Source organism: Sparus aurata, chromosome 10 (genome assembly GCF_900880675.1).
Source record: "Sparus aurata chromosome 10, fSpaAur1.1, whole genome shotgun sequence".
Classification (NCBI taxonomy): domain Eukaryota; kingdom Metazoa; phylum Chordata; class Actinopteri; order Spariformes; family Sparidae; genus Sparus; species Sparus aurata.
Window position 1 is genome coordinate 28,085,890 of NC_044196.1, and position 14,278 is coordinate 28,100,167.

General features: G+C 40.2%; 1 protein-coding gene across 1 annotated transcript; it reads right to left on the reverse strand.

Moving 5' to 3' along the window:
- Positions 1-810: 810 nt before the first annotated feature.
- cldn7a (claudin 7a) lies at positions 811-10,901 on the reverse strand. The gene is made up of 4 exons (XM_030431408.1): positions 10,368-10,901; positions 6,086-6,250; positions 3,382-3,466; positions 811-1,988 (listed from the first exon to the last, which is right to left on the reverse strand). Exons 1-4 carry the CDS (start codon positions 10,588-10,590, stop codon positions 1,820-1,822), a joined length of 642 nt encoding a protein of 213 aa, XP_030287268.1. The 5' UTR covers positions 10,591-10,901; the 3' UTR covers positions 811-1,819.
- Positions 10,902-14,278: the final 3,377 nt, after the last annotated feature.

The following is a 14,278-nucleotide window of genomic DNA, read 5'->3' on the forward strand; positions in this document are numbered from 1 at the left end:
TGAACAACAAACACAAGTTAGACAAACTTAAAAATACTCTAAATACTCTTAACTCATTGAAAAAATTCCAGAATTCAGAAGTTCAACTGCTGGACACAAATAGATATCCTATTTCACTGAAATGTGTCTATACCTGTGTAAGTTATAAGATATTACTGTATATCATATATAAATATAGTCTTAATTTTAGAAACTTTGGAGTGGATGTGCCAGATGGTTGGTCATGCAGTACCATCTGGAAATGAGCCAACTGTTTGGAAAAGGGCTACTCCGCCGTTGATTGGACAAATGAACTGCCGGTGACCATCTCTCACGGGTTGGCTTTAAACAATCAGATCGTCAGAAGGATTTAATGCTGCCAGTGGGTAAATCAAACTTTTATGGAAGTCAGTCGATAAAGAGTCAAAACATATTTTCCACAGAAGAAAGTCTTCAGTGCACTGAAATATAGAAATATGCTCTCCAGTTGTAATACAGCAGCATGCACGCTAACCACCTCAGGATCTGCCCTTGTCTGGTGTCAATCTCTCCAAGCTCAAACATTTGCATGAAATAACAATTTATTGGATCGATACAATATTTTGTTCATTTTATTTTATTTGATAATAAATGTATGATTTGATGCTCTTTGTTGGAAAAGGAGGTTGTCTTTCTTTTCTTACACTGAAGAGAAGACTGGAACATATTTTTTTCAATTTTTTGGTTTGTATGACGCATGTTGAGTACACAGCATCATGTGGATAAAGAAAACAGGTTTTGCTGTTTGTGTATAAATGTAAAAATGCAAAATCAGCTACTATGACCACCATACAAATGACAAATGTTGCAACATCTTTTATTATTTAAGTATCGCTGGACATGTTAAAATGTTTTCCCTTCCTTCATTCATTCTTTATTACACCATTATCTGCTACAGTAGACGAGCCACGTGTATAAAACCATGACATTTTAAAAAAAGATAGCCCACACTGTTCAGAGCATAAAAACATCTTAAAAAAACAACACGACTGTATAACCTCTGAAAGCTACGGTGAACTACCAGTGATATAAATCTACACAGGAGCGAAGAACGCCATCCGACATCTGACAGAATAAATAGAGGCAGTTTAATCTCATAGTGGCAGATATGGAAGCTATTAGAGCAATAATGGCACGGTGACTACGGAATAAAATATTTCATATGTGAGCAGGGTTTTAACAGGCTGGTATGAAGAGCTTGCAGGAGCTGTGGTGAGCGTTGTAGTAAAAGGGCCTGTGCGCTGTGGTCACCCTACACACTGATCCCTGTGTGTGAAGTCACACCCTGTAACGTCTATTTTAGAACCACCAACAGTTCAATTTAAAAAGGCTGTATTGTCACCCTGTCTCTTCGGTTGTACGGGACCCCTGAGTCTCAGCCCAGCCACCGAACTGGAATTGATTACTTTCAATTACACGGCAAACGCTAATAGATGCTGGTTCTAACGTGGAGATGCCAGTGTTGGCTATAATCCACCATTTAGGCTACAATTCCAGAGGTTACACCTCGGGGACCTTGACTACTAAGTCAGGGGATCCAATTATAATGTATTTGTGAGGATCACTTGTAAACAACTGTGGAATGTGTGGACGGAGTGAGAGACATCGTTCACGATAATCAAGGAGTTATCAAAGTCCTGCCTGCACAAAAAGAAAACTGAAGTCCCATTTCAGTAAATCTTGGCCTCTATGAGTCACGACTTCCTGTACACCTTCAATTTAACTCTTCGCTGGGATGACAAAAAACGGGGAGGAGAAGAGAAGGGACTTCTTTGTCAGATTTGTCAAGCAGAGGACGCCCTTAAACGTATTCTTTAGTGCTGCTTGGTGGACCAGAGCGGGAACCAGCCTTGGACGGGTACTTGGATACTAGTTTCTTTCGTGGACAGGAAGCGGCCAACATGGCTCCGCCCAGGACATCTAGGAGGGAGCCCCCCCATGCGATGAAGATGGCAGCGCCAAACTCAAACCTGCGATGGATAAGATGGTGTTGACCAGTTATTTCAGAGTAAAAGTTGGGATTTTTACTTGACAAAGTGAATGGGAAAGTTCCCCAAAACATACAGCACATTTGGCATAATCCAAGTCTCCAGAAGCTAAGAGAGCTTGATGATTTTGAAAAGAACTCATAAGTGCCATTGCCCGTGCACTGACAAGAAGGGCACAGACGCATTTAACTGTGACTACAGTGCAGATTTCAGTTTAAAAAAAGATGTTAATAGTGTTGTTTCAAATTAATTTAGGATCTTGATGCTTCCAAAGACTTGAGACAAGCTGTATAGAGACATTTCAGTCCCATCTACTCCAGTTCTTCAGGAGGATGCTGCAACACTGTTTCACTGTGAAGCTCTGGAAACTTTGCGCGGGGTTGAGCAGACAATGATTGAATTTTAATCTTTGGGTGAACTTTTCCTTTAATTTCTTCATTTTGCTGTTACACACAAAGGGTACATTTCATTTAATTTTTAAACCTTGCAGACATGCAGCTGCAATGGTTGAAGATGTTCTGCAGCCTTTTACACATATTAAAGCGAGGCTATTTAACTTCTGCTGAATTGCAGCCACTGTGTGTCATTTATGGGATAATGTTGAATGTTAATGTAAGAGTAGAAACTGCAGAAGACCCGTGAAGCCAGCTACAGCCATATCTAGGCCTTTCTGAAGTTAGCTAACGTTAGCCTCTGTTAGCTCCTGGAGACTGTACAGTAGCAGCCTATCTCCTCCATGTTTTGGACAGAATCATGGTGTTTTATTGCTTCTGAATTGGAGAAGAAGAATGTGTTATTTATTTGTCACTCAGCAATATGACAATGTAGTGAAATATTTTCGAAATGTCAAGCAATAAAAATGCACCATAAATGTACTTTACATGTACTTTATGTAATTTACAGTACAATTTCACCCAAAACAAATGAATTCATTCACTCCCTTGCTGAGATTTAGACAAGAAGATCAATACCATTCTTACATCTGTTCTCTTAGACATGGGGCCGCAGCCAGTAGCCAGTTAGCTTAGCATAACAGGAAGCGCAGAGAAATAATCCGATACAAAACCATTAACCACAACATGTCATCACTACACTGAGTTTTTCTGTTTGAATAAAAAACAAGATATCGTGTGTGAGCTTTAGAGGTGCTGTTTTTGTCTCTGGACTGAGCCGGGCTAGCTGTTTACCCCGTTTTCACTGTTCATGCTAAGATAAGCTAACTGTAGCTTTATATTTAAGATACAAATATGAGCATGGTACTTCTTCTACTACTTCTACTTCTACTTCTGACGCCAAAGCCGATAAGTAATTTACCCCAACATGTCAAAGTATTCCTTTAATTTCATTGAACACAATGTGTTTTGGGGTTACTCACTTGGTGTTGACTGGAGTGTAGGGATTGTAGAATGCTCGGATCACATTATGAGCGAACCAGGAGCACGCTACAATGGCACACAGCCCTGGGAGGGGGAAACACAACAACAAAGATCAATTAGTCCATCAGCACATCATCAAAACCTGAGAGGGTAGACATGCTTTTATCCCCTTTGCAGGCACCGGGCCGCTAGCTATTGACTCCAGCACAATTATCTCTTAGTGTGTCTGTTCTCTTCAGAGCCAGTTAGACCTCTTACGTTCGAATCAGTGCCAGGAGAACTGGTCTGATTCAGTCTAATGACCTCTGGAGGGCTGGAGCAGAAGAGTGGGAGGAAGGCTTTTTGGGCTGGGGATCAAACCTCCTCCTACTTACCGTATGATGTACACAAGATCTGAGAACAATGTGATGATGATGGGAGTTTAGGTGAGTTCTGATGAAATATTATGTAACCAGGACTGTATTGGTTATAACCAATACAGACATATAACCAATGGTTAACATATAACCAATACAGACAAATTGATAACCAATTGGTTATCGTATTGTGCTGGAGGTATTACATCAGAGTTGTATAGCAGAAATTGGTGGACTGAACAATTATTTAGTCAACACAGCTTTCTTGTGTACTGTGTTACCATAAGTTGATTTTTATAATACTATCTATGGTGCCAACAGAATAATTCCTACTGACTTTAATCCAAGCAGGACAAAGTATTCACTTATGGAGTGAAATCTCTCAGCATTTACACCACAAGTAGGACTGGCACAAACAAGAGATTCATGGTCCCCCGCTGATGCATCCTAAAGAATTTGGGAACCCTCTGAAACATTTGTAGTGCCACCATTAAACGAAATGTCAAATTTTAAGTGACATTCAGGTAATAGATAAGTCCACCAAATAGGCATTTATAAGCAGCATACAGCCATTTAATAAAAAAAGATTGTTACACAATTGAATGTAGCAGTATGCAACTTTAATAACTTTTATTTATCAACAATTGTAATTTGTACATTAAAGACACATTTGTATACTGTTAAAGATGTGATGTCATTCAGTGTTTGTTATAATTAGACTATATATTGACATGTTGTGATTGATGATAAAATGGACTTATAACTGCTTATACCTGCTTAAACCATTTATGTAATGTTGAAATGCTGCTTGCTGAATAGGGGAACTTAAAGTACAGTTATATTCACTTTTCTCGTCACCAACTAGCCGGACTGCCAATGAAATTTGGTATGCACATTCATGTCCCCCTCATGATGGATTGTTATCACTTTGAATTGGGATGTGATGGGGAAGGTAGGCAGAAGCGGGGGACAACAATGGAGAATAGGCTAATGTCGTATCGTCAGGTAACACGCGTAGTATATAGGCAAGTATGTGAACAGCTACGTTCATGATGCAGCTGGTTGACTGCGCCAACGTGTACGTCTCTGGCCTTAGCTTTGCAAATAGAGGTTTATCACCAAGAACCAGCAAACCTCTCTGTCTTTTCTGTGCTGATGAGCAAATTCAAGATGGTAAAGACTGTAACTGCTTAACACTAGCATATTAGCATTGTCATTGTAAGCATGTTAGCATGCTGACAGTGAACTCAAGGTGGCCTAACTGGCAACGTCATCGCTGTGCTGTTCTGCCACTTTTTTACATACTGTAATATACCAACAAATAGAGGATGGATTGCCATTAATTATCTATACACATATCAGTGTGTTATAACTAGATAACAGCACGTTATAAACTATTTATTGAATGTTAATACACTAATATTATACATATATAATATTATAATACTACATTAGGTAAAACGTTAGCACTTTTCTCAACAACAGGATGACCTACCATCAAATTTAGTACATTTACTCATATTTAGGATGAATTGTAATCACGTTGGGGATCCCTTTACTTTCTGTATGGCATGCTATGAACAATTATCTGAAACTTTTACTGTGTGTTTAGTGCTAACTAGCTAATGTTATTATGCTAACAATCTAAATTGAGTAACAGAGCATGGTAAAGAATATGCCTGCTTAACACCAGCTTGTTAGCATTGTCATTGCCAGCATGTTTGCATGCTGACAATAGCATTAAGCCCAATATAGCCTAACTACAACCTCAAAAAGCTGCTAGCATAGATGTAAATTCTCAGTCTTTAAGTTAAAGTTTAAAATTGGCAGTGTTTCAAGACTTTTACATTTTGAAAGCCCTGTATTTCTGCCAAAGCTTTAGTAGAAGGGTACCGTACTTCAGGTCCATGACAACCACAAATACGCTTTGGTCTCTCCAGCATAGTTCTGCACACAGTGGTTCTTGCAGCTTGTTGGGGAGCGCAAGCTTTAATTTGTCATCCATTTGTATGTAATCAAGTTTCACCGACGTTAACTGTCGTCAATAATTGTAGTCGTTCATACAGTAATGGATCCTATTGTTTTTTTGTGTATTGATTGAGGTCTAATATGATTAGCATGCATCAGACATGTGCAATGGTGGTCATAATGCTAATAATGCACCTATTGCTTGGTTGTTTATATCTGAATAAATTGTTTATTTTACATCATTTCTGAAATGCCAGCTTTTACGGAACACACCTTTATGTCTAACATCACCATCATCAAATGTTGGACTTACTGGAATAAGTTTGGTCAAATCTCAACACTACAGTGACTATAAAGGGAGCATTTGTGTCCTCCTCACCTCCAACTAGTAGGATGATGCCTCCTGTCATGGCGATGCGGGACTTGCGGAGTTTGTCACTCCCTGCACAGGTGGTGCACTTCATTCCCATACAGGCCACACCAAGACCTGCTATGGACACGATGATGCCCACTATCATCAAAGCACGAGTGGCCTGAAGCGAACCTGGGGCAGACGGGGAGAAGGGGGAATAAAATGATGAAGTGTGAGAGGAGAACAGGAAAAGCATATTGGTTTCATTAGGGGGAAGCAGTGATAAAATGGCCTTTTGTTTAATGGAATGTGGGAGTGTATCTTAAAAAAAGGTAGAAACAAATACAGCACTTTTCATAAAGACAAAGAGCATCCAGAGTCAAGTAACAAATCCTGCTGTATATACAAAATGTAAATGTGGAAGCACAAACTGGGAAACGATAAGGAGTGACTAACAAACAGGCCTCCGCCTATCACAGAGGCTTTATGTGTGTGTGTCCAGAGGTTGTGAATTACATTCACATTAGCCTGTCAGGACATTTTAATGTGAGCTTTTCCTGGAAGGGAAACCATGGGATACACATGAACACACACCAGCACACACTCTGTCTTTTACGCTGTCTCCCGCCCATCTGTTGCTGTGCGAGAGGTGGAGGCCTGCTGAAGCGCTGCTGTCAGGATCCTCATCTGTCAGTGCCCCCACCACCCCCACCCCTCATCCTATAAACCTATCACAGGGTGACCCCCCCCAACCCCTCCTCTGTCCACCTAGAACCAGTCTGTGCCAGTCTAGGCCATCCCTGCCCTGCCTGAACAAACAAAACCCTCGAGGGAGGGATGGTCGAGAGAGAGAGGATGCAAAAGAGAGGGAGAGACTGACTAACAGATAGTAAGAAAGACATGGGAAATGGGGATCACAATGGGATGGATTATATAGTAATGTATATGCCAAATATGTTTCATATGTTACAAGTCAAAGATACGTCAGTCATAGTACTTTATGGGATAACCTTAACCCTGAAAATCGACCTGTGACCCTGAATTTATGTTTTAAAAGAAAGATAGGCAAGAAGGGTAATAATTCAAGACAGCCCACCCTTGGTGACCTTATCGTTTCATTTTTCAGCTTCCAAAACAAATGTGAATATAATCAGATTTTTCAGGTTATCATATAACTGATGAATATAAGGTCTTTGGTGCCCCTGACAGTCTGAGGCCCCCGAGACTGGTTGTCAGTTTTTCCTGGTTAGTAATCCAGCTCAGCATGGGGCCGACGATGTACTGAACACAACAGTCTCTGGCATGTAAATTAAATCTCTGAAACAAGTGAAAATACATGCTCTCAGGTATATCAGCCTGTAATTCTAGGTTTGCAGTCAAAATTAAGGAAGAGATGAATATTAATTGGCTTCAAAGGTGAAGCCCTGCTGCTATTCTTGACATCTCATGTCAACAAGTCTGCAGGTGTTATTGGCAACAATCCAAACACTACGTTACACTATGTAACTTTTCAAAGCAATTCTGAATAAAGATAGTTGATTTGTGTTGACGCTCATCCCAAGGTCGTCAAACACTGACGCTTTGGATAAGCATTAGTACCTGACGACCTTTGGATGAGACTCAACAGGAATCAACCATCATTCTCCATAGTTAGATACTTTTGCTTTAAAACCAGTTGGAGTTCACGATTGCGATTGAAACTCAAAAATCGTTGAGACTGTATTTGAACTTGCCTAACCCTAACCTACAAAAAGTCATCGGTGTAAATCAATCTGTTGCTGTGAAGCCCTCTTTTTCAAAAATGTAAATGACACTTGTCAGGGCATAAAACCAGTGATCCATCGCTCTTTACAAATGTAGACGCAATAGTCGAACAATGGTTCACTGTCCGTGTCGAATCCTGACCTTTAAAAGTCAAATTGTGTTGTGGATTTACAGAATGGGGATGTCCCTAAATACCTGTGAACCAGATTTGTCTCTGCATGAGGGAAGTTTTGAAGTCTGAGAGTGTGTTTTTGGAGATGTCAGACAGATTGTTCAGATGCCTGTGCTGCAGCAGTGGAGTTGCCATGGCCACCCTTCCTATAAAGATTACATTGGCAACATATTTAGTAATAAGGACCAACTGCAACAACTGTTTCATAGTGAAAAAAGAGAACTGCATGGAGTCTCTGATGTTCATGAGCATAGATGAACTCCAACATCTGGGTGACTTCAGTCAGTCCTGAAAGTCACTCATCCAAGACTTAGATAAGTCAGCACCTGCTGTATGTGCGCTGTATGTGTCGAAGTGTGAGTTCTTAGGAAATGCTGGGAGTCATGGTGGGAGGGTTTCCCAGAATTGGTCAATGTGTGGGTGCGGTTTTCTAAGGAATACTTTAAGGACCAGATAATGATTATTTTCAAACTTCTGAGGAAGAGGACAATGCTGTAGTGACAAATTACAGTGTGATCAGTATAATCACTGATAGAAGTGTGTGTGTGGGTGTGTGTGTGTGTGTGTGTGTGTCAATTAGGTTAGTAATTACAGTATGGTACAAGCAGGGTATGTCCTGAGGTGGCAAACTTAATCAGTGGTGACGGTGTGGTCCTTCACTCAGGTGAAGCTTTCATGGAACAGGTGGGTCTACAGGTGGTGATGCTGGAGTCATGAATAAGAGACTGTTTGAGGATAAAGCTGCTGCTAAAGGAGCGAATTTCAGTGTCAGCTGCTGGCAGTGGTGGAACAAGTATTCATACATTTTAGAGTAAGATTAGCAATACTTCAGTAATAATAATGATAATATTAATATTAATAATAATGATAATGATAATAATAATAATAATAATAATAATAATAATAATATATTTAATTTGTAAAGCACTTTACATATAAACAAATACCAAAGTGCTACAGGAAAAGCAAAAATAAAAGAGAAAACATTAGTAAAAAAAAAAAAAAAAAAAAAAACACCTAAAAGTGTAAAAAGTGTAAAAATACAGGTAGGCCAAAGTACTGTATTCAAGAAACTACTTAAGTAAGGGCAGTGTTGTAAAAAGTACCCAAGAGTCGTCAATATAAATAGTATTGGGTACTGAACATACTTAATTATCAAAAGTACAATCAAAAGTATATACTGCATGCAGGGTCAACCATTTATTGTATCAGATATTCAACATTTTTGTTTATCAGATTCTGTTTACGTTGTTTTTTTCAAATGTGATTGCCAGTAAAATAAATAAAATTACAAATGCACTGTGTTAGTAGTGACACAGCATAAAGTTAACAAAGTAACTGGTTACTAAAATTATCTTTTTAGGAACACAAAATGGTGGAAGTGGAAGTATGAAATAGCAGTAGAATACAAACACGCAAGTGAAGTTTAATAACTTCAAAACTGCACTTAAGTACAGTACTTGAGTGAATATACTTAGTTGCATTCCATCACTGAGTAAAAGTGTAAAGTATTAACACCAAAATACATTTAAAGCACCAAAAGAAAAGCACTCATTATACAGAATAACCCATTCTATAAACATGTATATTACATCACTGCAATATAATTAGTGATGCATTCATGTGTACATCATTTTAAAGCAACACTACGTAGGAATGAGTATCGAGTGCAATTTGACTTTTTGAGCTTCTGAGCTCAACACTACTGTCAAAAACACAAACCCCAGGTTTCTTCAACAATATCATCAGCGGTAATGTTGGGTGAGCTAGCTAGCTAACGGCAGCTACAGGTTGCAGCAGTGAGTGGGTTAAGTTAGCAACGGGTTAAGCTATCTGCGGATCAGTAAATGGCATTAAAAAAACCCACAAAGAGTTGAAACCTAGGGAAAACCTATATGATCGCCCAACAGGGCAGCCAAGAGGGCACTTTGGATGTGCCTATGGTAGATAAAACATAATAAAGTGCCTGCTACGATGGCCTTTCACTTCACCATGGATATTTCACTACTTTCTGCATGTTGGTGCCCCCCCTGCATACAACTGGTGCCCCTCTTTTTTGTCCTGGCCCTCAAACACCCTGAGTCTGCCCCTGTAAACTACAACTACAATCCATCAGGGTGTGGAGTGGGACTTACAGAGATTATATATTTTGATGGGTTTTATTTTAAGGTGAAATAGTTACCAATGTTGCTTTGATTTATATATCATTTAAATGTACACAGCAGCCAGAAAGTCTTCAAATAAATGCATTACTGAAAAAATGCAATATCTGCCTCCATAGTGTGAGTAGTAGTATCACATGGAAATACTCAAGTAAAGTACTTGGTGTACTTAGTTACATTCCACCACTTCGGGTCACAGAGGACTACTCACTGTCGAGCTGCAGGATGGAGTCGTAGATCTTGCACTGGAGCTGTCCGGTGCTCTGGAAGGCGCAGGACATCCACAGCCCCTGGTACATGGCCACGGCTGTGATGATGTTGTCCCCGATGTACGCCGACATCTTCCACTGCGGCAGGATAGTCCCGATGATGAGCCCGGCGATGCCGATTAGAGACAGGAAAAATCCCAACAGCTGAATCCCGGAGTTTGCCATCGCTTCCAAAAAAAAGTCTCCTTCTCTGCGTCAACTTCAGTCGGTGGTGTCTGCGTCCCTGTCCTCCTCCTGTCCCTCAGACTGTAAAGCTCCAGATGTTGCTGTTACGACCCGAAGTGAAATAAGCCGCTGGTTCAGTTCACGAGTTGTGTAACGGGGGTCTCGAGTCGCATCCGAGGTGTGTGTGTGTGTGATGGTGTGAAGTGGGTGCGTAATTATCATGCCCGCTGGCGCATGGAGATGGTGATGCTCTGTGGGAGTAGCTGCTGGGGAATGTTCAGAGCGGAGCAACAGGTCGTCTCTCCTCTGCGCACCTCGTCCCTTTATCAGTGTTTAACCTTTCCAGCCGTGCCACACACTCCACTGGCTCCATTATCACACACACACTGACTAAAATCACTTACATGCTTTTTAAATTCAACACTCTGAAAATACATCTGCATGGCTTGTTTATGCATTTTAAATGCAATGGCAAAGTCAGGTTGAATAGTTGTTCCAGTGTGATGGGTGATGCTGTGTTTGGGAAAAAGAAAAAAATGCACGATTGAAGATAGGTCAGTAAGGAAAAAGAAAAAAAATAAGCTATAAAAAAAAGTTTCTTTGATAGAATTGAAGGAGCAAAATTTGAGTTTTTAAGAGGGGATTTCGGTCCTTTTCCCTCCGTTCAGTCAGAGCTCACCAAAGTGACTAGTTAAAACAGCTTAAAGGACAAGTTTCGACCAAAAATTAAAATTCAGAAAGTTGTGTGAAGTTTCTTGGGCCCCTAAAACATTTCTGAGGCTTCACAGCAAATCAGCGTTGAAGCGTTCTCCTAAACAACTGTAAAGTAGATTGGGACTTGTTTTAAAAGGTAACAAAACTACTGGAAAAACATGACAAAAAAGAAACATATAGCTCTTTTTGCTTAATCCAAGCCCCTGGAACCCCCAAGATCCAAAATTGATTAGAAATGACTTATTTTATATCCTTTTTTAAGCTGTGCAGCAGCTCAATCTGATGTGGGTACATGAGCTCCACCACGCAATGAGGGCGTAAATAATGTCTTTTCAGGTCATTTTTTGTTCTCAGCGATTTAAGAGCCTTAAGCTGGATGTGGAGCGATACTATGATTTCTCCCAGTTGATTTTATAAGTCCCCAGCTGATTCAGTTGTTTAGGAGAATGCTGTCTTACAGTGTCGCTCTACAAATGTTCGTGGACCGCCACCCGACTTTCCATAAGCATGGAAAGTCGCGTATGCATAATATGCATAATTTTTTGTCAAACTTATCCTTTCACTTATCCTTTCCGGTATCATTTTGACCCTAAATATTCTTTATTCTCCTTTTCCATTTTACTTAAAGGTACTACAAGGAACATTTATCCCATAAATTAAAAACAGTCTTATAACGACGCCTACAAGAGCATCTGCGAGAAGATTGGTTTTGTCTCTAGTTAGTGTAAATTATTCCTTAAGCCTGTCACTGGGTCGGATCAAGACTCAAATCTGACAATTTGAGTCAGTGACTTTGTGACTTTAAAACTTTGAAGTTGTTACAACTTAAATGTAATAGTCTACTTGGGTTTTCTAAGCTAATCGGTGTCCTGACTTTTTTGAAGTCAACTTTTAAAAGTCACAGTGTGGTTGATAAAGTCTCAAGTCAGAAACCAAAGTTCTTTGTAGTAGCTTAAAGTCTAGAAATGGTGTGTGTATATTTGTGTGTGTGTGCATACAGTGTAGATATCTACAGTATGCACACTGACCCATATTGATGCCATAACTTAGGTGCTGTCACTGCACAAAGTAGACTAATCTCCCAACTGTCCCTCTACCACGGATCACCAATCACCGGGCCCAGGCAGATTCACGACCTCTCTGTTGTTGGCGAAGTGTTAATGAGGTATACTGCCATGTCAGAGGGGACGGATCAAATGTAGGAAACTCAGATAGGTTCAGGAACAGGGAGAGCTGTTTGGAGACTGAACTATGACTCAGTCGGTTTGTTGTGTGCAGTCACATATCGTATTTTACAGAAAACCTTTAATAAGTCAGAGCTAATACCAGTAGCCTACAGTTGGTCTGGTTTCTCTGAATTTCACTTCATTGTGGCTGCATTGCCTTATTCAGTTATCTTATATGTTTTTTTTTTTAATGTGGGACTGTTAGTTTTGTCTGTTCCTTAGCAAAAATGTGGACAAACTTTTGTTGTGTCTAATTTTTTTTTTTATCAGAAAAAAGTAGCGTCTTTCTGGACTCCTTGTTGGAGAATGATCACCAGGGTGGCGGTGTGGGAATCAAGGTAGACTACTTAAGTGTAGGACTAATTGTAACTGAAGTGGTGCACAATGAGGGTCAGGGGTTCCTCATATGGGCAAAATGGGCAGCTGCCCAGGGCACTGAAGGTGAGGTTCGCCCAGGGCGTCATACAAGCTTGGATCGCCGCTGATGAGGGTCTACGGTTTTTGGCCACAAGATTGTGAAGTTGGTGTGTTTATTTTGAGAGATGTTCTTTCTCTTGGTTTAATCTGAAAATACATGGATTGACTATAGCTTTTCAGCAACGTGACCAAATTTTTAATCCCAGCATCTGATACAGGGAGCCAGGAAGCACGCCATCTACACCAAAGTAATGCATACATTACTGACCAAGCAGAACGGTGCGTCGAGACTCCTGCTGAGAACTTGAGGGTTGAGAACATTCATGAAGTCACATCCTCATATAGCCTGTAGAGAGTCATGTTACAATACACTCACATATGGCCAATTAAAAAGAGTAAGAGTAGTACAAATTGTTACATAGAGTGCCTTTAAACCTCATATCAGGTTGTGCTGACCTTCTATAATGAGTTGGAGGAGCTACAGGGGGGAGAAGTGATGGATCCTGGGGGAAATAGATCAATTGTTCAGGAAGAAGTCGAAGACGAAGCATCTGCCCTTTCCAGTCATATGTGTAAAGTTAGTTGTGTTCTCCTGAAGACTAACTCATAATAAAGTGTGCGGAATCAGCTGTGACTTTCCATTAATATTATAACATTGAGTTGAAGTAAAGGGGGTGGAAAATGATTACTCATGCTTTATTGGTGCATCTGAAAGCCCCGAAAACAAATGAAAGTCAATGAAAATGGACGCAGACATCATTAAAACGTGCAATTTTGATATTCAAGCTTCAGCTCACTTAAATACAGTCTTCAAATTAGATTCATGTTATAAATATCCAGCTTTATTCATCAATAGATCCACTGTGCTAATTAGAGGTGATTAGTTTACACACGATTGCAACTTACCAATATCTTACAATAGGATCAGTTCCATTAGTTGCATTAACATGCCAGCTGTGGCCCCCTTCCTGCAATGAATAGACAAAAAAAAAAAACAGCAGACAATAGCAAGCATTGTCATTATCAGTGGTCAGCTGTGTGTGTGACTTCACACTGCGGCCAAACAATAGTCCGACAGCAACGGGAGAGGAAGTAATAAGCTGTAAGCCCGGAGGAAGTTATCCCCACCGCCAGGTTAATGGGAATGTGCTGCTCACCTACTGACTGGATTACCAATTTAAAAAACGTAACGAGGCCGTGCTACAGAGTTCTCATAGCTCCGATACGCTTCATTTTCTCACGTTCTGGCCCCTTTCCACCCCACATTCACCCACATTTTTCTCTCACTATAACTCTTCCCCTATACTGTATCCAGCCTTCCAAGTTTTAAC